A 22827-nucleotide genomic window follows, 5' to 3' on the forward strand; every position below is an offset into this window, starting at 1 on the left:
GCTTTTTGCATATGCTTCCAGATTTGGATGGACACCCAGGTTGGGAAACTGGGGGACTACAGCACAGAAGTAAATGCCCTAAATTTGATGTAAGGAGATCAGAACTCTGGTAGTGTTTCTGCCAGTGGCCCAAGGTGTAACTTTTCTGAGACTCCATTTTCTCATTTGTAAAATGCAGATAACAAATTCGATTTGTTGTGCGGGTCAAATCGCTAAAGTCATTTCTGTGGGGAAGGTGACTTACTGGGGTCAAGGGAACACAGGCTTTGGAATGAGTCAGACCTGGCTGTAAATTCCACCACTGATACTGCTGCAGACATTGTTAGTTGCCAGTCCTATGGCCAGCCCCCTCTTCCTCCTGCCACAACCCTGATATTGCTTGGGGTGTAACTGTTCCCAGCTAAAAATACTCTGCCTTCCAGACTCCCTTGCAGTTAGGGATGGCCATGTGACACAGTGCACTCAGAAGTCAGCTGAAGAGTTCTGGGAAGGCTTTTATTTTCCTGATACCAGCACTTGTTCCTGTTTCTCCTTTTATCCTATTTTCTTTCCCTCTTCTTCCTGCCTGGAACATGGATGAAAGGCCTGGGGGGTGCAGCAGCCATCTTGTTGTTAGGAGGTACAAATATGGGAGGGAGGCCTACAAGCTGAGTGTGGTGAAGAGATAAAAAGATTCTGGGACCTCAGTGGCATCGTTGAGCAGCAGTACGATCTCTGAAGTGCCTACCCCTGCATGTCTTATGTGAGACAAATGAATCTCTAATTGCTTAAGGCAGAGGTAATGTTTTGATTATTTGTACCCTATAGTTTCTTAGGAAGAATTAAAAAAAAAAAAAAAAAAAAGAACCATTTCTGACCCAGTGGAGCTATGAGACATCTTCTGCATTTGTACAGTGAGGCTTTTTCTAAATCCAATATCCTATATTTAGCTGATTATAAAGTAGAAGAATTAGCGTCTTGGGGACTGGCCTCTGGAACAAAGGGCCCTTCCCTGGGGGTCAGGGAGGATTCTGGGGAGTTTGGGAAGGTGGCAGAACTAGTTTGCCATTCTCAAAACGCCACCAAGTGGCCTGGAACAGGTCCAGTGTGGAGTATCTGCAGCATCCTACACTACGGAGACTGCTGCACACCAATCAAAGCAGATGTTAAAGTCTCTATGTGCTCTTGTGAGGCAGAACGTGCAAAATGTGAGTGCAGAGGACATGAAGTTGCCCTTGCTCTGATGGATGATGATTCTAAGGATCCTTTCCCTGGTGCCATTCACATTTGAGAGTAAGAATGGATCCTATTAACCTCCCCTCCCCGCAACACACAGTATATTCCCTATTATTTTCTCTTGCTGGAAACTTAAGTACTTGGGTGTGAGTGTGGGTACCGTATACATCAGTGGGGAGAGAGAGGAGTTTGTTTCCCTACCCACAGCATGACTTCTATAGGACCAGGCTCATGCCGTTATGGCCCGTAGGACTGCCATGGCTCATCCAAGTCAGCTGCCCTCTCTGCCAACTGAATCCTGCAGGTCCCCATGGCCTTCCTGGCAGTGCCCATTTGATTTGATCACTTTAGCCATTGCTGAATTCAACAGAGTTGGGACTATTAGAGCTCTCGAAAACCTTATATGTCAAAATATAGTCAGTACAAAGGAAACATTTTTTTTTTTTTTTTTTTTTAGCAAATGTATTCTTCCTCCATTGTGTAAAAAAGATTGAATACCAGGAAGTAAAATCTCCTTTTACTAAAAAATTAAAGAAAATCATGCAATGAGATGATCCTGCTTGGCCTTCAGCATAAACATGCCTTCTCTCTCCCAGGGCTCCCTGCTGTTCACAGCAGGATTTTGTCCTCGGCAGACTGAGTTTTGTCCAGTGCGTTAGTTCCTTCCCAGATCAGCGCATTCTGACTTTCTCTCAGCCTTTCCAGTCTGAGTGTTCCTCCCTCATGGCTTTCACAAGCCAGTCCCGTTCTGTCCCCTGCTCAGAGTCACTGCTGTCACTCGCCTCCATGGCCAGTAGCTTTGAGTAGCTGATTTTCCGCTCTTGGGGCAGCCTGGGCTGGATGGACAGGAACAAGGCCAACCAGAGCAGCAGGGCCACGCAGCAGGCCTGGTAGAGCACAGCCAGGCTGAAGCGCATGGCCACAAAGCCTGCCACAAAGCTTCCCAGGCTAGAGCCACTCCCGTAAAAGTGGCCTCGGAACATGGCACTCAGAGGCCTCTCCGTGCCAGGAGTGGCCAGGGCCTCTATCGAGGCCCCAACTGCCCACCACAGAGCCCCGTGGCTGACGGCACTCAAGACCTGAGCAGGGAGGACAGACCACCAGCTCCAGAGGAAGGAGTAGTAGAGCAGCTGCCCGGCGAGGCAGCCCAGCCCCAGCCCCACCGTGCCCACCCTGGACAGTTTCCTAAGCAACGTGGTTTTGAATGGATGAAGCAGAATTTCCCCCAGCAGGCTGAGGGCGACCGAGAAACCCATAATCAGCTCGCTGCTGCCATGGTCGTTCATGTGCCAGAACAGAAAGTTCTGCACAGTGCTGGTGACAGCTCCTAACAAAAAGACAGTGAAGGCCAGGACAACGAGGCGAGGGTTGCTCCCTACAAGAGACAGTGCTTTGACGCTTTTGTCGCTGTGCTCCTGCTGCCGGCAGATGGGAACAGGAAAAGCAATGCTCACCAGTAGGGCCAGGATGCTGACCAGCGAGTAGCCGTAGAAGTGCACCACAGCCCGGGGGGTGCCGGCCATCAGGAAGCAGTCCAGCTGCCCCTCCAAGGCTGCGATGCCGCACGCGCCTGCCGACAGGCCCAGCAATCTCCAGATCCACAGGCTTCCGTACCGGTCAGTGGCATCCACAAAATCCAGGTATTCATAAAGGCTGTCATCTGCCACCTGCTCCAGAGGGGCTGTCAGCAGCTCCCAGAATACCATGGACCCCAAGCAGAGGATGAAAGTCCACCGCAACCCTTCCAAGGAGAGCTCAAGGACCTGGGCTTTGCCCTTGGCCACCGACGAGTTGGCCAGACTTGCCAGTGCTGTGCCCCCAGGAAGCAAAGGGAGGGTAGTATTGGCCACCTCAAAAGTAACTTCCCAGGGATTGCCCTTCACCCCTGAGGTGACGGGACGGAGGAGACCTTGGGATGTGGTTCTGACTCCTTCAACGGAGCCCCCTAAATAGCCGTGCAGATCACTGGAAGTTTCTCGGTCACTTTCACCTGGTCCATTTCTGAAGCCAGAGGCTTCCAGGACTCCCAGGCTCCTCCTGGCTGGGAGGCCGGGCGCCCCCGCTAGGTGGTTTGAGGCAGGCTCCTGGGCAGCGGTGACGTTCACAGTCAGTGTAACCCCCAGTGGCACGACTGTGGTGGTCACGCTGCCGCTTCCGTTACAAGAGCGGTACACCAGCTCTTTGTCCAACGGTGGGACCAGCACCAACAGCAGGCTGGCGACCGCCGAGCCAAGCAGCGAGCCTGCGAGAAGCGCTCTCCGTTTCTGGTGGCTTTTGGCCAGAAAGGCACAGAAGGGAGCCCAGAAGGCTGCGACGAGGTGCTTGGTTCCCATCAGGATGCCCACCCAGGGCGCGGCCAAGCCCAGCTGCCTCAGGTAGAGGGTCAGGAAGGGGGTCACGCAGGCATCCCGGACCCCACACACCAGATGGAAAAGCTTGGCCACCACTAGCGCCCTGCTGACGTCCCACTGGGGGTTGGCGCTCATGGCCGCGCGGCTCGGTCAGACCCGTCAGACCCGGGCCGGCGGAGGGAGCTGCGCGCAGGGCGGCCGCGGCCCGGGAGGGCGCGGCCCCATGTCCCCGCGAGGGCGGCTCCGGGGCTCCCAGCCAGTCGGACGCTGCCTCCAGCCTCTGGTGGCGCCGCGGTCACCAGGTCAACGGCCGCCCCCGCCCCCACGTCCGGCCGCGGGCCCGGAAGTGGCCCCGCCCCGAGGGAGCGGCGCGGCGGGGGGCGGGGCTGACGCACCTGGGGACCGCACCTGCCACGTCCTGCTGCCTCCTCCCCTCCCCCCGCTGCCGGGACGTGAGCAGGTGCGCGAGGGGCGCGGCCTGGGGCCTGCAGGGTGCGCGCCCAGCTAGCCGCCCCCCGCCCGGCCTCGGAAACCGTCGGGGTCGCGCTGAGGGGGAGCGAGAGTGGAATGAATGATAGCCACTAGGCTACTTCCCTCATCTTCCTCAGATCTTTACTCAAACGTCCGTCGGTCAGTGACCGCCCTCAGGCATCATCCCCGCGCACCCTAAGTGCAATTGCCAATCTCATACCCAAGTGCCCCCACCTCGGCCCCAAGACTCCCGCACCCCCCTTCCTTGCTGTATTGGTCTCCACAGCGCTTAGCGCCACCGAACACACTGCGGGCTCACAGTGCTTGTATTGACCTTGTTTATTGCCTGTCACCATCAGAACCAAAGCTCCGGGAAGGCAGGTAGTTTTGTTCCCGGGGCTTAGAACTGTTTCACTGGATGCATATTGTTCCTGGAAGGGGCGTGACCTCGGGTGACGCAATTTTCTTCAGCCGGGACAATCCCCAAAGAGGGCTGACAGTTGAGGGCAGTCATCTGGTGGCACTTCCTGCAGCTGATCCTGGCAGCACGTCGCAGCCCCAGAAATAGCAGGTATGCGCTGGATAGTTTAAATCCACATCTAGGGCAGTCAGGGGCCCTGTTGGGGAGAGCACACTCCAGAGGCGGTTAGCTGGCATTTAACAAAACCCACGCTCCAGAGGCAGCTAATACAAGCACTTCAACCATCTTACATCAACAGAAGTGGCTTCATTAGGTATTAGAAACAGTTTCTCACTGATGACATTAGGGGTGTCCAAGTCATGTGGATTGGTATAATTTTTTTCAGAGGCATTTTCTCTCTTGCTCGAAGGGTATAAGCATCTAGAGATTCCAGTAGTTCAAGCCCTTTGGAAGGGTGCTGTAGGCTTTGTTCCAAAATATCAATTTTTCATACAAGGTTTGCTCAGAGCACCCAATTTGGCTGGGGTGGGGATGGAGGCTACTTGTCAACAAGTGTGTGTATGTGTCGCAGAATTTGGTCTACAATTTGCTTTCATTGTAAGCTGGCAGACAGGGTATTGGGGAAGAGGCCCAGAGCCCTCACCTAACCTTAACAACTGGTAAACTCTGCAAATGTTTCCTTAAAACCCTCATGATTATGAATGCTCAAATTGATATGAATCCATTTACATCACCCCAATTGCAGGAAAAAAAAAAATCTAGCCACCTAGTTTCAGTCATTTCAGGTTTAAAGCCTCCTCAGTCACTCTGAGGACTGTCCCTAGTCCCTCTCCTCCCACAGTTCCGCTGCAGGCAGCTTCAGTGGGGGCCACCACATCCATTCACTTCCCGGCCCTAACCTGTCCTGGGCGCATCTCCACTGGGAGGCAGGCACTCCGCCACACTGGTGTCCGTGGAGGTGCCCCGGCTCCACACCTTGCCCTCAGGGGCCATGCCCCACACTGCCACCCACAGCTGCATCCCCTTCCCTTTGAGACCCCCTGGGCTTGTCTGCTTTCAGCTACCTGGGAAATCCTTTGCCTGTTTCCCGAGCCCCATGAGGGCACAGGGACTCTCTCTAAGGCTGCCCCTGGGTCCATCTGCCTGTGCACCCCAGGCAGGCCCTCTTACACTTTCCTTGGCACTGACAGTGTGCCCTGGGACCTGCCCCCACCCCCAGGGCAATAAGGCCCAAAGTGAATTGTCCTCTCTTCTCTGGGATCCCCAGACTTAACAGGGATTCTCCCACCACCCCACCCCCACCATCCCCTGGCACTCCGTCCAGGCCATAGGGATGGGCTCAAGTCCAGGCCTTTTTGTCCTCTCTGTTACCCTCCCCCTACCCCATACCTAGTCCTGGGTGTGAGGACACTGGAGCTGTGTCATTGATCTTTCCTATTTTACACCTGAATGTCAGTTTTTGAACTCAAAAGCCAAGAATTTTGATGCCTTTAATCTCTGGCTTCTCTGAAACACCCCACATTCCCGAGTCTGTTTAGGGACAATGCTGGTCAGGAGAGTCCCTCAGTTAACCAGAGTCCCGAGAGGAAGGGGCAGGAGACAGAACACACTAGGTACGACTTCACACAACTCTCACCTGGCCTAAGCAGATTCATCAGGTTATATTAAGTACTGCCCCAATTTCTATTAAAATACAAATATAGCTGGGCATTAGATGAAAGCAGAAACAGTTTAGTGTGCATTTATTGAATCTGACATTCTCCTCTGGACTGGGAGAGGCCCCTGCCTGGAGGTGGGTGCGCTGGGCAGTGGCCCAAGAGCAGGGAGGGAAGAGGCTGGGAGGGAGGTGCTGCAGGCTTTACCTGCTTCCATGTCCCCTGGGCCACAGGGATCTGGCAGAACAGCAGCTCTAACCTTGGTTTCAAGGGCCGGGTGGGGAGCTTGTGTGGGAGAAGGCGGTGGGAGAAGTGGGAGTGGAAAACGAGTGGAGGAGTGGACGTTCGTGTGAGAAGCTGGGCTTTACACGTGTGTTCTCTGTGGCTGCAGCTTTGCCTGCGCCGTCCTCGGGCCTTCATGCTTCGTGCGGGCCCTTCTCCATCACCCCTGCCCCCACGGCAGGCTCCCTGTGCTCCCAGGCACTCGCTGGCTCCTGCTCAGGGCCAGAAGCTGCCCTGTGGAGCTGGCCTTGTCCTGGATGTTGGTGTGAGTGTCTGCGGGCTGGGGGGGTAGTGCATCTTTCCCCTTGGGCCTGCTGCCCTGGGACACAGCTCTTCTGCTGCCCCCACAAGGCTCACTGGACGACACCAGAGAACGTGTTGATGGGCATCAGAAGGGGTTTGGGCTTGGCTTTGACTGTCTCCATCTCCTTCTGCCCGTGAGAACTGCTCCACGGTGCCTTGGACTTCTGGGCTCCGGAGCATGGCTCTGGGCAGGGAGCAACCTCCAATCTGTGGTGGAGAGAGAACAGCTCAGGTGACCAATCTCAGGGATCGAATCTGCCCAGAGCATTTGAAAGGTAGAGCCGATATCGTAGGGTATAGAGGAGGGGGCCATGCAGAAGGAAGAGGAAGAGTCAGGGTGAGAAAGAACGCCCTGGGCCTGGGCTGACTGGGAGAGAGGAGATGCCTGGACCGAGCTACTCTGTGTATGCCTTCCTGACCTACATGCACCTCCCCAGGGGAAGCCAGTAAGGGTCAATTAACTGGGGCACAGATGCCACAGAAAGCCAGCCTGTGTGGAGGGGCCCGTGCCGCAGAGGGGTTGGATCAGGGGGCTGCAGGCTGAGTGTACGCCTAGGAATCTTGGGAAAATGTAATGTCAGCTGCTGCCCAGTGTCGGCCATTCACTTGCCTCTTCTTCTGAATTCAAGCCATGGGGCAGTGGCCTAAGTTCATACTCACCAGGGACACCTGCCTGGCTGCAGGATCTGCCTCTGACAAGGTGCCCTGGGCTGGAAGCAGGAGGTGGCAGGAGCTGGCTCCCGCTTTGGTTTGTCCCATAGGGCCTAGACCCCTAGCAGTGGCAGGCCCTGCCTCACCTGGCCACATCCCGGAAAGTGCGCTGATTGTCCTTGTCCAGCAACAATGTCAGCAGCCTCTGGTCCTGGCTCTGGATCTGGATGTTGGCCGTCCTGAAGGTGTTTGTCACTGTCTGCAACAAAGAGATGGCTCATGTGAGTGTCGCCTTCGCTCAGCACAAGGCCCTGCCAACATGGGAGGAGTGCTTGAGCTCAGGAGTTCAAGACCAGCCTGAGCAAGAGCAAGACCCTGTCTGTACTAAAAATAGAAAAAATTAGCCAGGCATGGTGATGCGAGCCTGTAGTCCCACCTACTCGGGAGGCTGAGGCAGGAGGATTGCTTGAGCCCAAGAGTTTGAGGTTGCAGTGAGCTATGATGATGCCACAGCACTCTAGCCTGGGCAACAGAGCGAGACTCTGTCTAAAAAAAACCCTGCCAACATCTATCTCCTACCCTGGAATCTGGTATGTTTCTTTGGTCTGGCACATGGGGTCCCTGCTGTCTTCCTGCAAGTGACTCTGAGCAGTGACAACCCTGCATAAACTGCTTGTAGGCTGCCCTTGCCCTTGGATCTCACATCATTTCTGCAGTTCTTTTCCAACCTGTTGCTCTTGATTCTGAACACAAACAGGAGTGCTGTGGCTGGTGCTTGTCACGTTGTCAAGTTACCTTTGTTATGTGTGGGATTTGGGGTATTTCAGGGGTTTTATAAGTCTGACTCCAGTTCTCAGCACCAGATTATAACACATACAACACTATTTACTTGGGGCAGACACAGAGGATCGAGAAAGCAGCCAACGACCCCCAAGCCTCAGCCCAGGAAAGCAGCCCCAGGCATCCTTCTAAGCCCCAACCTGAGGCCCCAGATAGACCCCCTCCCATTGGGCAGAGAACTTGGGGTGTCCTGAGGCTTCCAGAGGTCGCTGGCCCATTCCACACACACACACAGCAGCTTTTGGTGATTTGCAGCCACAGGACAATGGAGCTGCCATGGAGGGACTCCCACCTGGAGGCTTTGGAGTCCATCCCATCCAAGCTTCTCAACCCTAGCTGCCCCCAGAGTCACCTTCCAAAAACATAAAATTAGAGATTCTGATTTAAGTGACACGGACTCGAGCCCAGGCATGGACATTTTTTAAAAAGATCCCTGGCGTAGGCAGGGCTGAGAACCATGGAGTTAATCCACTGTCTCATCGTCACGTAGCACAGGCTCGAGCGACAGCTTCAGCTAGTGGGGTTGAGCGTGTCCGGGCGTTTCAGCTGACATTTTGTGGAGGTGGGGGTGGGTGGCGTGGGCCAGCCAGAAGTCTGCAGGCCATGGGGGGAGGGCCAAGAGCACAATCGCTAAGCCAGACTGCCCGGGTTCCAATCCTGGCTCTGCCATTTATTAGCTGTGTGACCTTGAGCATGTTTTTAATCTCTGTGCTACCTTTTAGGACTGTTGTGAAAATTAAGTGGGACACCATATGTTAAGTGCTTGGAACAGTGCCCGGGACATGGTAAGAGCTCTGATTAATGTTGGGTGGTTATTATTATTAATTATAATTTTCCACGAAGGAGCCACACATGAGTAATGGACTCGGTGATGAAGCCTCAGCTGTCAGAGGGGAGGGAAGCCCTCCATGGATTCTTTCTCTCCTTTGTCTCCTAGGCCAAGCCCTCCTATTGTCACTTATCCATGGACTCCCTTGCGTCTGCGAGGGTGGGTCGTGAGTAAAGACAGAAAGTTACTAAAACCTCCGTAAGACGTGGGGCCCCCATAAGAGAAGGTAACACACAGGGAGAGGGAATTCCTCCCCGGTGTCAGCAGAACCTCTGGCAGCTTTGGTGCCCTGGAGCTGTCAGCCACGATGGGCAGTTGTGGTCAGGGGGACAGGCAATGGAACCTCGTGGGCACTGACCAGACCGCTAACAGGATGATCGTTGGCCCTGGGATGTCATCCTGACCTTCCAGAAATACCTGGAGAGACTTCGGGGGGCTGAAGTCCTGCATGAGCTGGGGATGGGGGAAGCCAGGTGCCTTCAGTTTGCCATCGTGAATAGGACCACACCTGAACTGACCAGCACCTGGTGAGGGACACTCACAGTTTCCACAGGGGAGGAGACCTAGGCCTGGAGCATTGAAGGGGACCCACTGAAGGTGGCACAGTGGTAGGTGGGGGGCCCAGCTCCCTGACTCCCAACGTGATGCTTTTTCTCCTGCATCAGGCTGCTCTGGGTGTCTCAGGCAGGACCTGGCCCTGCCCTCTAGGTCGTCAGGTGCAGTCTCAGTCTCCTCCCACCTGCCTGCAGTGTAGGCAGAGGCCTTTTGCTTCCCCTTTGTGGTCTGCACACCTAGACACACCCTACCTGCTTGTTGTCAGCCCATAAGGAGTGTTGCATTTCAGTCTATGAATGCAGCCACAGAGGCCAGTGGAAAGGGCCAGAGGCAGCGTATGCAGAGGGTCCCAGTCTCAGTAAGGTGAGGGCATGGGCAAAATGCTGCTAATTGTCTCCTGTTTTCACTTGGTGGCTTCCTGCCTTCCACGCCCCAATGCCCCAATTCTTCTATTGCTGCCTTCTCACTGCTCTTCTGTATCAAACTTCCATTCTAGCCAGGGCCATAGGTTTGCTGACCCTTAAACTGGCCCATGCTGTTCTCCACGCTGGGAATGCCTCGTTCCCACTCACCATGAGCTTCCCTGTGGTTTTCATCCTATCCATTTGGACAGAACAGGCACACAGACCTGCCTGGTTCCAAGAAGAAAGCCTGGCTACTAGAATTTCCCCCCAGCAAGCCAGTGCAGGGACAAAAGGCAACTCGATGGAGTGATAAGTTTAGATTTTCAAAAAGCCCCTGAATAGGTTGTTTAAAGAGGTCATTGAAAACGGAAACCACTGTGAGGAACTGATTTCGAAAGAGGAAATGCAACATAAGGGTAAACAGGTCCACCTTGAGCCTAAAGCTTAAATACTGGGCTGCCCTATAGGAAGCAGATTTCAGCTCAAGATGGCAGATCTCTCAGCCAATCAGAGCTCTCCTATAGTGGATGGGCTGCCTCGCAGAGTGAGCTTCCGGTTCCAGGATGAGATCTGGGATAAGGTGGGTGGACTAGATCACTAGACCCACATCTGGTGAGCCCCTGCTGTGTGCCAGACACCACGCAGAAAGCCAGGGGAAACGGGGCACTAAGACAAGGACCCTGAGCCCAGGGTGCTCGCAGGCCACTAACATACCAAGATCATGCCATTTATAGTGTCACAAATGCTTCCGTGGCTGTGTCCCCAGGGTTCTATGGGGGTGCAAAGGTGGGGCACCTAGCCCACCAAGGAGTCGGGGAAGGGGGAAAAGCATCAGCAAGGCCTCCTGGTGGAGGTGACACCTGAGTCTCATCTGGCAGGATGAGTAGGAGCTACAAAAAGAAGGTGGGGAAGAGGTAGAGGGAAATGGGGCTCCAGGTGAAGCAAACAGCATGAGAAAGGCACAGAGGTGTGGCTTCAGGAACACTTCCAGACATCACAGAGGGAAGGTCCTGCAGGAAGTGGCCAGAGCTGTGGCTGGAGAGGAAGAGGAGCCAAGCTATGCAACATCAGAGGGTTTTTCTGCCCTTGGAGAATGGGAAATGGCAGAGGGGTTTTAAGTGCTGAGTGACGTGGGCAGAGATGGGGAAGTGGACTTAATGAGCATTGGAGTGGTGCCAGGAGACCAGCTGGGAGGCTACTGCATTTTCCATGGAAAGGGGATGGATGAAAGTCAGACCCAGGCTGACCACCTTGTCCTGGTTTATCTGGAACTTTCCTGGTTTTAGCACTGGAAGTCCCAAGTGTGGGAAACCCCTTTAGTCCCAGGTAAACTGGGATGATTGTCAACCACGCTGGACCCAGAACGGGGAGGACAGGGAGGAAGGGAAAGATTTGAGAAGTGTTTGAGAGAGAAAACCTGCAGGGAGTGGAGAAGTGAGGAAGAAGAGGCATCAGGGATGACATCCAGGTTTCCGGCAGAGGTGAGTAGTTAATGATGGTACCATTAAATGAGAGAAGAGAACTAAGGAAGGGATGAAACGAAAGTAACTGCTAATACATTCTAATACATAAATAGCGTTTGCTCAGCCAAGCCCTCTTCTAACAGCTTCACATGCCACAGACACTTCATTCTCACAAAAGCTGGATGAGGTAGGCGATGTTGTAATATTACAGTCGGACCTTCCACATCTGCATATGTGAAACCAAGGCTGACTAAGGAACTGGAGCATCTGTGGATTTTGGTATCCTCGGGCATCCTGGAACGAATCCCCTGTAGATACTCAGGGACACTGTATCCCCGTTTTATGTAATGACACTGAATGAGGCACAGAGAGATTGAGTAACTTGCCTAATGTCACATAGCTGGTAAATGGCAGAGCCAAGATCTGTTCCCAAGCAGTCTGGCTCCAGAGAGCTCCTAACTATTCCAAGGTACTGGCTTTGGTTTTAAATGTCTTGAGTTTGGGGTGTTGTGGGTCATCCAGTTTGGGCTAACTTAGGTGAATGCAGAAGTCAGAAACTCAGGGGTAAATGTCAGAGCAGGAGATACAGATTTGGGAGTCCTTAGCAAATTGTACTAAATCTTTCTAAGTGGATGTGTATAGAAGTTGAGAACAGAGTAGCTATATAAGAATTTAGGAAAAAGAGTTCAGGAAGAGGCTAAAGAGTAATAATCAGACATGTAGATGAAAAACTATAAGAACATGGTGTTTCTGAATTTATGGATTTAGGGTATTTAAAGACTCAGAGAACAGGGCTTCAGTTCTAGTGGTGGAACTGATTCAAAATTGACCAAAAGAATACAAAACTGAGGAAACCTCTATGACAGTGCTAGAAGACAGCTTCATCTGAGTGTTAACATATAATCATAATTTCAAATGTACATATTTTAAATTTAGAGGTAACCACTGATAGAAGAAGAAGTACATATAACTTCCAAATCATCAGGGAAGGGAGTAATGAGCAAACAAAACCCAAACAATACAGCAAAATGAAACATTAAAAAAACAGCAAAAAGCATTTAAAAAAAACCCAGAAAGCACAAGATATGATGGCAAAGATCAAATATCACTTAAAGTTAGCATCGATGGATTAAACTCTCATTTGTTAAAAAAAAATGTGTTTCACAACAATGAGCATATACTTAACACCACTGAACTGTATACTTAAAAATGGTTAAGAAGGTAAATTTTACATTATGTGATTTTTACCATATATTTTAAAAAAACCACTAAGACTTTCAGACTGAATCGGAACAAAATCAAATTATATGCTATTTATAAAAGGCATATCTAAAATAAAATTAAAATATTTTAAAAATAAAGAGATGAGAATTTCTGATTTCAAAATGGCAGAGTATTTATTTTCTCATTTTTTCCCCTCTTATAATTCAGCTTGAAACAAGGAGGTGCACCTTTAGTGAGGTTAGAAAGCACCTCAAGTCATAGACCACAATCTTGTAGCACAGAGAAAGGACAGAGAAATGGCAGTGGGTAACTTACAGAAGAGGAAGGTCAAACATAAGGGTCCACACTGGGGAGGCTTATGAGCTGGAGAGAGCTGGTTCCACAGATGGTGGGGATGAGAAGGGGCCTGACAAAGGGGAACTGGTTGAAAGCTGATATGATGAGTGGTTAGACTCCTCAGGTTCCCACTCCCCCAGGCAGCCAAGCAATGAACCCGCCCCCCGCCATGGAGACCAGAGAAACAGAACCAGAGAGACTCTGGACTTGGGGAGACCACAGATGGAGCAGGATGGAGTGAAGTGCTGTACTCCAAATAGGTGAATTGCATGAAAGTTTGCTCACTGGTGAAACCCCCAGTCCCCTTGCCCAACCCAGCTCCAGAGGACAGCAGGCCCATCCCCCCAACCCCCTTCACTCCCCAAGGTGGGAGCCAAAGGACTCATCCCTGGAAAACAAAACTGTCCTAGAAAAGAGACTTGCCAATTCGGATATTTAGGTTTCTCCCTTGGAAAAGACCATGGCCTTCTGAGAAGCCCGCCCTTAACTCAGCACTTTAGTGCCCCACTCGTAAATGTGAGCAGGCAGCCAAGGATCACCAGGTGTTTAGAGACAGCTCCTACAGTACAGAGAGAGAGAGAGGCACAAGAAGCAAACAGAAAACAGTAATTTAGAGGAAACAGACAAAATTCAGGAAGCAGAAGAAAATTTCAAATAAACTATAGTTAATATCTTCAGAGAGATAAGAGAAGGTACTGCATTCAGGAATGCTATTAAAAATGAACAACCAGAAAACAAGAAAGAGTTTGTGAAGTTTAAACATTTAATGAACAAATTTGAAGAAAACTCCCCAAAAGTGGAAACAAAAATAGAAGGACATCGGGAGAGAAAAGATGAAAAATTATAGCATCAATCTAGGAGGCTGAACATCTGACTATTTATAGTTCCAGAAAGAGAAAGCAAAGAGATAAAGGGGAGGAAATTATTTTTAAAATTACATTAGAAAATATCTCAGAACTGAAAGATGCATGTCTCCTCTCCACACTGGGAACACCCATCAAAAGGGCAAAATAATGAATGAAAAAAGATTCCACTGAACTATATTTCTGTGACATTCCAGAACCCTCTATGAAATGAAGCATCCAAAGCTTCCAGACAGGAAAGAAAAAAACAATAATCTCATACAAAGACCAGGCATAAGAAAGCATCATATTGCCCAACAGCAGCATGAAAAACCAGCAGAAAATTCGGGTTCAAAGAAATGGAGATAGAATTGACAAAAACAAAGTCAAAGCAGGAACGTCAACAAACCCCTTTCAGTTTTGCACAGATGAAGTAGACAAAACATTTTTTCAATTTGTAGATTATAGTAACATAATGTATTTGATTTAATAATTAAACATCATACTTTGTATATTCCATAGATGGAAAATGTGCACTTTTTAGGTGCCGCAGGATATTAAACAATGGATTATGTGCCAAGCACTGAGGAAGATGTCAATAAATTCCAAAGAAGTCAAAATTATGTCAATCAGAGATGCTTTGGCTGTCCTAGGGGCATTTGCTAATCTCAGGAATCGCCACAGGGGGATGGGCAGACAAGGCAGGGATTTGAAACTGAGATTCCCTTCAAGGACTCTTGAAGGCCACGCTCTCAGTGAAAGACAGGATTAGAAAAAAGGACTCCAGCAGGCATAGGAGACCACAGGGGAGCCTGTCTGCTTTGGCTTGTGCTATGAGTGCATCAGAAAAGCCTCCTGATGTGGCTTTGGGGTACACATTTACATTACCTTCATGGTCTGGAAATTTCTGAGCCAGAAATGAACTCAAAATATGGTCCCGGGCTGATAACATCACGGAGGCACTTGGCAAATGCAGAGCAAATACAGAATTTCTCTAGGAGGACAGTTTTTCCACCCAGGTTTCCCACAGATAAAGCCCCAACAAATGTGAGCTCATAACTGAGGAAACATACAAGGAACTCAGCTACCATGGGGGGCAGTGAACGCAATAAACAGAAGGATTAGATACCCACTAATTACAGATACAGTACATAAATCAGATTATAAAAAAATGTTTAAACTGAATAAAGAAATAAAAGAAGGACTTAACCACGTGAAAGAAACAACATACTTATTAAACAGGCATGCCATTTTCATTGATTCTAAAACATATTTTTCCCCCATATTTTAACATCTCTGAAATTGGGAAATATTTTGCAACCAGTGTGGTAAGAAAGCATTGTTCATAGGTTAGGGTAGCATTGGTTCTTTCTTAGTAGTATGTAAAATTATGGTATGTCTTAAATTTGATGAGATGTGATGTTCAGAGTCAGAAATCATTAAAGGAAAGTGATTGGTAGGTTTTACTACATCACAATATAAAGCTGTTTTGTGTAAAGAAAAAAAAAAGCATTAAAAGACAGCCTGGGAAAATTATTTCCAAAATATATGACAAATAAGGGGTTAATGTCCTCTTATTATAAAATAAAGACACCACAATATTAATATAGGATGAGAATATAAATAGGAAGCACACGAATAAAGAAATAGAAATTATCAATAAATTATTGATAATTATTCAACTTCGCTAATTTTGGTAATAAAAGAAACAAATTAAAATAATGAAAAGTTTGACAATCAAATGTACAAAGATGAAAAAGTCAATCAATATGTTAATTATGCTGGAAAACTGGCACTCAAACATTACAGTGAGGGCAGAACTTGGTATAGACTTTCTGGAGGGCAATTAGCAAAGTATAGAAAAAGTCCTAAAATATGAATGTCATCTGACTGAGTGATTTCACTTCTAGGCGTTTTTTAAAAGGGCATAACTCTGATTTTTAGCACATCTTTCTCCCTAAGGATGTTCCTCACACTATGCTTATAATAGTGAAGAATGAGAGCTTACTTAAATGTCATGTAAGAATTCATTTGAATAGTTATACAGGCATATGCAACCATCATGTAATAAATATTTAATGAAATGTATTTAATGACACAAAACATATTTAATAACATAAGCAAGTTCCCAGCAAGACATATTCACAAGGCTTTAGGATATTTTTGAGTAAACATCAAGTTGCAGACCAGCTCTCGATTATATTATATAAAAATATATAGAAAAAAAGGCTGGGGTTTTTTTTTTTTTTTTTTGAGACAGAGTTTCACTTTGTTGCCCGGGCTAGAGTGAGTGCCATGGCGTCAGCCTAGCTCATAGCAACCTCAAACTCCTGGGCTCAAGCGATCCTACTGCCTCAGCCTCCCGAGTAGCTAGGACTACAGGCATGCGCCACCATGCCCGGCTAATTTTTTTTCTATATATATTTTAGTTGTCCATATAATTTCTTTCTATTTTTAGTAGAGACGGGGTCTCACTCTTGCTCAGGCTGGTATCGAACTCCTGACCTTGAGCGATCCACCCGCCTCGGCCTCCCAGAGTGCTAGGATTACAGGCGTGAGCCACCGCGCCCGGCCAAGGCTGGGTGTTTACACCTGAAAATGTTAATGGTCATCCTCTCCAGGTATTGGGACTACTAGTGAATTACTTCTTTGTGCTTTTTGTATTTCCTAAAATAAATATAAAACTTTTGTTTACAGGCTAAAATCTTATCTTTAGAAAAAAATAATTAAGAAATATAAGGACTAAAAAGTGACCACGGGTCTTGACATCATGGAGGTGACTTTGCTACATTAGAGTGTGTATAAGTGGCCGTCATAAGTAGAAGAGTCCTTGTTAAGGGACTGGAAACTCTTCTAGAGGTTTCTTTCAAGGAGCTTGACCAAGAAGGGAGAGAAGCAGATAGAGCAGGTAGCTAGAGAGGCAGGTGGGTCATGGCAGAGAGTTTTGCTTTTCTTTAAGATGGAAAAGACCTGAGCATGTGTGTAGGTGAAGAGGGAGGGGCAGCGGAGAGGGAGAGGCCAAAGCCAGAGAAAAGAGACTGCAAACAGGAGGAGGGGAGCCGGGAGAGGGTGTTGAGAAAAGGGCCGAGTGATCCCAAGGATCAGGGCAGGGAGAGGGCGTGAGTTTGGCTGTGGCTGTAATCAACCTGGATGCAAGATTTATTCCAGAAGCACTCAGCCACCTGGGCATAGGGACTGAGTGGGTGGCTGGCCCTGCCGTGGAGTGCGAGCCTGGTGGGGGCTGTGAGGGAGTGGGGGATGCCAGTGAGAACGAGGTTCAGGCGCAGTCACCGGGCTCCAAGGCTGAGCTGAGTGGGGAAGGGAAGTCCAGAGAGGCCATCAGATGGGGAGAAAGCGTGTGGGTCTCATGTCTGTACTGGTATCAGTAAGGGCAAAGGGCAAAGGGCAAAGGGCAAAGGGCGGAGGTGGGGCAGTGGGGTGGAGAGAGCTGCCTTGATTTGGTCAAAGGTTGGGCAACTGTTGTTTAGGAGTCTGGCTGGGTGTGGTGGCCGGGGATTACAGAAGGTGGTGTGTTTTGCAGTGATCTGGCTATGTCTGAGGTCCTCAGATGGTCAGCACATGGAGGGTCTCCCCTCTACCAGCTGGTGCTCGGTATTTCAGATAGTCTGACTGGAAAGCGGGTTCTTTCCGACAGGAAGACCCACTCGGTAGCAAAGGCTCAGAAAGGGTCCGAGGTCAGCTTTCTCGGAACACCCTCCTCCGGGCTCCCAGCCACCTACCCAGGTCCCATCTGGCCACCCCCTTTCCTAGTCCACCAGGTACTTACAGAGAAGGACCTTCCAGCCAGGTTGGAGGACTTGACGACCTCTGTCACACTGACATTCAGACATGTATGGTCTGTCACAGGGGCAGCAGTTGCGGGGTGCTGGGAGGGACCTGAAATGGGATGAAATTTGGAGGCTGTGACTGGGCCTCCAGGGAAGCAGGGGAGTCTGCAGTTCTCAGTCCTAAGAAGACCTCCACGAACCCATCTTGACCCCTCACCCGCAAGGCAACCCCCCACATCCTGCCCGGCCCCCACTTCGCGAGTCCACCTGGGTCCCAGCCAAGCCCCAGTTCCTTCCTAGTCACCCGACCCCTTCCCTGGTGAACACACAGGTTTCTGTACCCCCGGCCCCAGCAGCCGTCACCAACCCAAACCCCCACCCACCACCTTTCTCACCTCCTCCTGCACCCCGTTTTCAAAGGAAGAAAGTTCTGTTGAACTTCCCTGCCACTATCGGGCATGCTAGGATGTAAGGAATACCTAGCCCAGGATGTCGTGCAGGACAGAGTCATCAGGGGTGACACTGGTCCCAACAAGCTGAGTGTTTCTTTGACTTTCTTAATAGTGTATAATGAGTCAAAACTCACTCTTGTGTGACCCCTGCTGGGCTTACTCCCTCGCTGCCAGCTAAAGAGGGTCCTCAAATGTCTGTGCCTCTAAGGGGGTTCTGGCGTCACCAGACCAGTTCTGATAGGGTCTGGAGTGGGGGTGGGAGGGGTAAGAGTCTTGTGAAGGAAACAGAAGGAATACAGTTTTAACAAGAGCTAACATTTATTGTTTACGGTATGCACACAAATTAGTGTCTATTATTTCCATTGTAGAAGTGAAAAAAATAAAAACAGGTAGCAAGGTCACAAGTAACTTGCCCAAGGTCACCCAGATGCTAAGTGGCAAAGCTGGGGTTTGAGCCCTGCCCATCTGGCTCTTGACCCTGCGCTAGGACGCCCTGCTCCTTAACCACCTCTAGGTTATACGAGCTACTGCCAAAATGACAGGTCTCCTTCATGTGGTTCAAGAGTATCTCGCTGTGATATAGTTTCATATGTTACCCACAAATTTAACTCACCTGGAAGCCATTTTATCGGGAAGTGATATTACTTGAGTTTTTTCTTTGTGTCAGATGCCAAGAAAATTGAGGCACCATGCTGCCCATTTCAGAACACAAATGCATCATACACAGAGAGGTGTCATAATCGGAGAGCTAGCAAAGCCGCAGAGGGTTTTAGAGACAGGGTAATTACTCGTAGTCGGATAGATAGGAGAGGAGGAATTAGCATTGGCTTCCTTGCAAGCATTCCAGACTGGCTAATGCGTATTTTAATTTTATGTTTCTTCTGGAATATTCCAAATTTATTCATTCTTTTTTAAAAAACAAATGTTTGGGTATAAGTAGCACTTCATTTATTCAGTGAATGTTTATCCAGTATCCACTACACACCAGGACACAAGCTGGACACTGGGGACAGAGTGGTGCATGAGATATAACTGCCTCAGTGAACTTCCTTATTTGCTCTGGAATGATCTTCTACAAGGATCTGTGGTTAACATCCCTTAAGTCTAGTCTGCTGAGCTTTGGCAATCACAGGGGGGCAGTGGGGCAGTGGGGAGGAACACAGACTCCTGCCTGGGAACAACTGGGTTTGAATCCCAGTCCTGACTCCTCCTCACAGAGGTGACCTTGAGTAAGTTACTCTCTTTGCTTCAGTTTCCTCTCCAGTAAAAATGTTGCTAATACTAATACCTACCTCATAGGGGGAACATGCTTAAAAGGGTTAAAATGTTGAGCATAGAAGGCTGCCTGGCCTCTGGCAAACGTGTGCAATGGTTAGTGATCCACGCTGCCATCCTTGCTCAGGAGACCAGGGATCTCACAGTAAGAGCTAATATTTATGATTTACTATATGCACGTAAGTTGGCATCTTTCATTAGCACAGTTTTTTTCATTCAAAATCCAAAATTTCCAAACAATGCAACTGGCCCTGCAGGTCTTAATTCAGAGGCAGGAGGCCAACTGCAACCCCTCCCTGGGGTCCCTCCACCTTCCAGCTGTGTCCCACCGGGCTACAGAGGCCAGTGCCAGAGTGTGGTCACTGCACAGTGAGCAACCTGAGGGCAGGGACCATGCGCCCCTCCTCCCCCGGGCAGCACCTGTGCCCAGCCCTGGGCTCGGCTGGAGTTCCGTGACCCCAGGGACGATGAGGGGCTCCCCCATCTCTATCACTCGGCCTTCTCCCCTCCTCTGTCCCCATCTACCCCCTTCTTGTCCCATCTTTCTTTCTTTTTCCTGCGTTCCCAGCTCCTCACCTTCCTTGTCACTGGCTGGAATGGCCTTCAGGACCAGACCAGTGGCCCGCAGGGAAACGGTGACCTCTCGGGGCCGGTGGCTGAGCAGGGCCTGGGGAGGGGGATCGAGGAACAGGTAGAGGGGGGCCTCAGGACATCTCCCTGCCGCCACATCCCCACATCCACAGTCTGCCTCTCCCCTCTGCTTTCCATCCCTGCCCTAAGAGTCTTGCCTTTGTTACTGAGACAGATAAAGCAGATAAAGGCTCACAGAACTCCTAGCCCGGAAAGCATATTCCGCCTTCCAGATCCAGAGGGCAATGGCCCCAGTGACATCAGTTCAATCCTCTGGACAGCTATCAAGGAAGATATTTTTGAGCAAGGAGCCAGCCCCCTTGTTCTTTAATCAGATCACCTCCTTGTCTACACGTAAGGTAAACTTAACCCACCCAGCCCCGCAAAACTCTCCAAAGGCTGGGACACTCTAGGGGCAGCTCCAAGAAAAGGGGCAGAAGGTTCCTTTGGCTCTGTCTCCAGGCCACCTCCTGACCGCGCCCAGGCACACTGACCTTCTGGTAACACATGGACAGCTCCGCCCCAGGGCCCTCGGCCACGCCTCTCCTCCTGGGCGAAAAGCCATCTGAGGGGAGATGAGAAGGGGCTCAGGGGCGATGCTCCCAGCCCTCTCCACCCAGGCGCCCACCTCACTGAGGAGCCCTCTCCACCCAGACGCCCACCTAACTGAGGGCTGGAGCTGATTCACCCTGTGCCTCCCCCGGACGGAAAGGCGGCACCTGGGGCCAGGCTGTCTTTCAGTCTGGGGGAGCTTGGAGGGGCCGAGGACAGTCCTGGCATTCAGCAGAGGTGTGGGACAGAGTGGGGGGGCTGTAGGGGGACGCAGGTGTCATTAGGTGAGAGGTGAGAGGAACAGGGTGTGGGGGAAGCTGAGCCAGGGCGACCTTGACAAAGGGAAGCAGAGGCTCACCTTTGGGGAATCTGGAGTCTTGGATCTTCACCTTCAGCTCAGTGAGGAAAATGTCCTCTGCAGGGTCTTGGCTCAGGTCACTGAAGAAGATCTGGAGAGAGGAAGGGCGGGAGGTTTGGGCAAGGCTGACTCGCCAGGCCCAGGACAGCTCCCCGTACCCCCGCGGCCCGAGGACGTGGCCGGTTGGGAAAGTGTCCAGAAGCGGGCAGGTGGCTTTAAAAACTGCCTGGGTTTGAACCTATCTGTTTCTACAGCGGAGAGGGCAGGAGCAGGGGGCAAAGCTGACGCCAGGGAAGGGTAATAAAACCCCTTGTAGACACCAGCCGGAGAGCAAGGACAGAAGGCAGAGCTCAGTCCTGGGAAGGGCACAGAGAAGCCACCACTGTGCAGGGAGAGTGCCTGGGAGGACTGATGTGACCCCGGGAGCCCTGGCGGAAATCCGAGAGGAGGAGCCCGAGAGAAAGGCGGCAGGGAAGAGGGGAGGCCAGGTGTGGGTGGCAGGACACAGAGGGCGTCCTAACAACATGGAAGAGTGGCCAAAGGGTTTCTGAGAACAGGGATGCAAAGGCTGGGAGCTGGCCTGGCACTCACAGTGAGTCCACAGTGTCCCCATGACCGTCAACAATTCACAGGTGCCAACATCATTAGGCAAGGCCACTCACTGTGTGAGTGTGATGGATCAAGACAAAAACGAGACACTTGCAACGTGTGCTGCCGTCCCCTGCCCTCCCCTCCCAGCCACACACGAGTGACCGCTGAGTCCTTGGCCTTTTCAGTAAGAATCATCGAGATCTCCGTCACAGAATTACTCCCACGTCCTGCCGGCAACCAATCCTGAGCACAGTCCTGCCTTTTGGAACCCTCCCCCCCCAACACAAGCCCCCTCCTAGAACATGTTTTTTCTAACGGCCTCTTTCTGCGATGCGTCCTGGTCTCTCGTGGTACGCGCCCTCCGTCACCGCAGCACCACAGCAAACCCGCCTTCCTGCAGCTACAGCTGTGGTCCGGGTGCCACGTCCTTCATTCTGTTATTCATGTTGCTGAGATGTTTACTCTCTTTACCATCTTGAGAGGCTTTTTAGTTTGTGTTGTGTTATTTTGTTTTGCATTTTTGGAAATCAAGGAAAGGGCTTAAATTTAGGTCAAAACCAGGAAGGGGTATTAAAAAAAAGACCTAGCACAGGACGCACAGTGCAGAACAAGAATTCGGGAAGACAGGAAACTAGAGGCAGAAGGGAGAAATCAGTCCCCGGGTTCTCACAGACGACATAGGGGTTGGGGGTGTGGCGCTGGGCCTTCCCTGGAACAAGCAAATATGAGTTAGATTTTTAGTAGCAGGTGACCCCAACTGAATTCTGGGATAACACACCCATGTCCAAATCTGTGTCGCAGTGGTTGCTATAGGAATATGAGCAGACCAGACCTGGGAGCCAACAGGAGCACGAAGGCACAAAGGAACAAGGGACCAAGACCCAGGAGGGCTCAGGAGTCACTTCTGTTGAGACCTTGTTCTGCGCTGGGCCCTCTGTAGGCACTGGGCCCACGTTATCTCAGCACCCCTAGGAGGAAGGCGTCATTAGCCTCATCTTAGGGGCCTGAAAGCTCAGGCTTGAGGGTGGTACGTGACCCATCCAGGGTAGAAAGTGTTAATAGCACAGCTGGGGTTCTCGTCCACATTCTTAGCCACTGGTCGGGATCTTCTGTGTGTGACCTCGCCCTCGTCTTCCCCCACCTCTTTACCATATTTTCTAGTCGTTTGAATTCTCGCAAGAACCCTATGGCAGGTGAAGATTATTATCCCTGTTTTAAACATGGGGGAAATTAATTTTAGAGGGGTGCCCGTGACCGCACAGCTGGTCAGTGAAGGAAACAGGAAGCAAAGCCATGAGTGTTGTCCTGCCCCACGCTGCCTCGGCCCGCACACCCAGCC

General features: G+C 50.6%; 2 protein-coding genes across 3 annotated transcripts in view; both read right to left on the reverse strand.

The window, feature by feature from the left end:
- Positions 1-1705: 1705 nt before the first annotated feature.
- On the reverse strand, positions 1706-3799 carry MFSD6L (major facilitator superfamily domain containing 6 like). Its single transcript, XM_069483365.1, has one exon. The coding sequence runs from the start codon at positions 3699-3701 to the stop codon at positions 1908-1910; it is 1794 nt and encodes a 597-aa protein (XP_069339466.1). The 5' UTR covers positions 3702-3799; the 3' UTR covers positions 1706-1907.
- A 2409-nt stretch (positions 3800-6208) lies between these two features.
- PIK3R6 (phosphoinositide-3-kinase regulatory subunit 6) overlaps positions 6209-22827 on the reverse strand; it is a 37112-nt gene continuing 20493 nt past the window's right edge. The window contains exons 14-19 of one of the 2 annotated variants that reach the window (XM_069483367.1): positions 20898-20988; positions 20482-20552; positions 19934-20024; positions 17630-17763; positions 7496-7608; positions 6209-6905 (exon numbers count right to left, since the gene is read on the reverse strand). In XM_069483367.1, coding sequence (XP_069339468.1) covers positions 6749-6905; positions 7496-7608; positions 17630-17763; positions 19934-20024; positions 20482-20552; positions 20898-20988 — 657 coding nt within the window. In that variant the 3' untranslated portion in view covers positions 6209-6748. The remainder of the gene's footprint in view (positions 6906-7495; positions 7609-17629; positions 17764-19933; positions 20025-20481; positions 20553-20897; positions 20989-22827) is intronic. The other variant, XM_069483366.1, reaches the window with a different exon arrangement.

Source organism: Eulemur rufifrons, chromosome 9 (assembly GCF_041146395.1).
Source record: "Eulemur rufifrons isolate Redbay chromosome 9, OSU_ERuf_1, whole genome shotgun sequence".
NCBI classification, from domain to species: Eukaryota; Metazoa; Chordata; class Mammalia; order Primates; family Lemuridae; genus Eulemur; species Eulemur rufifrons.

Bases quoted from the DNA above. Each gene is read 5' to 3' on its own strand.
- MFSD6L (XM_069483365.1), bottom strand. From the start codon at position 3,701: ATGAGCGCCAACCCCCAGTGGGACGTCAGCAGGGCGCTAGTGGTGGCC.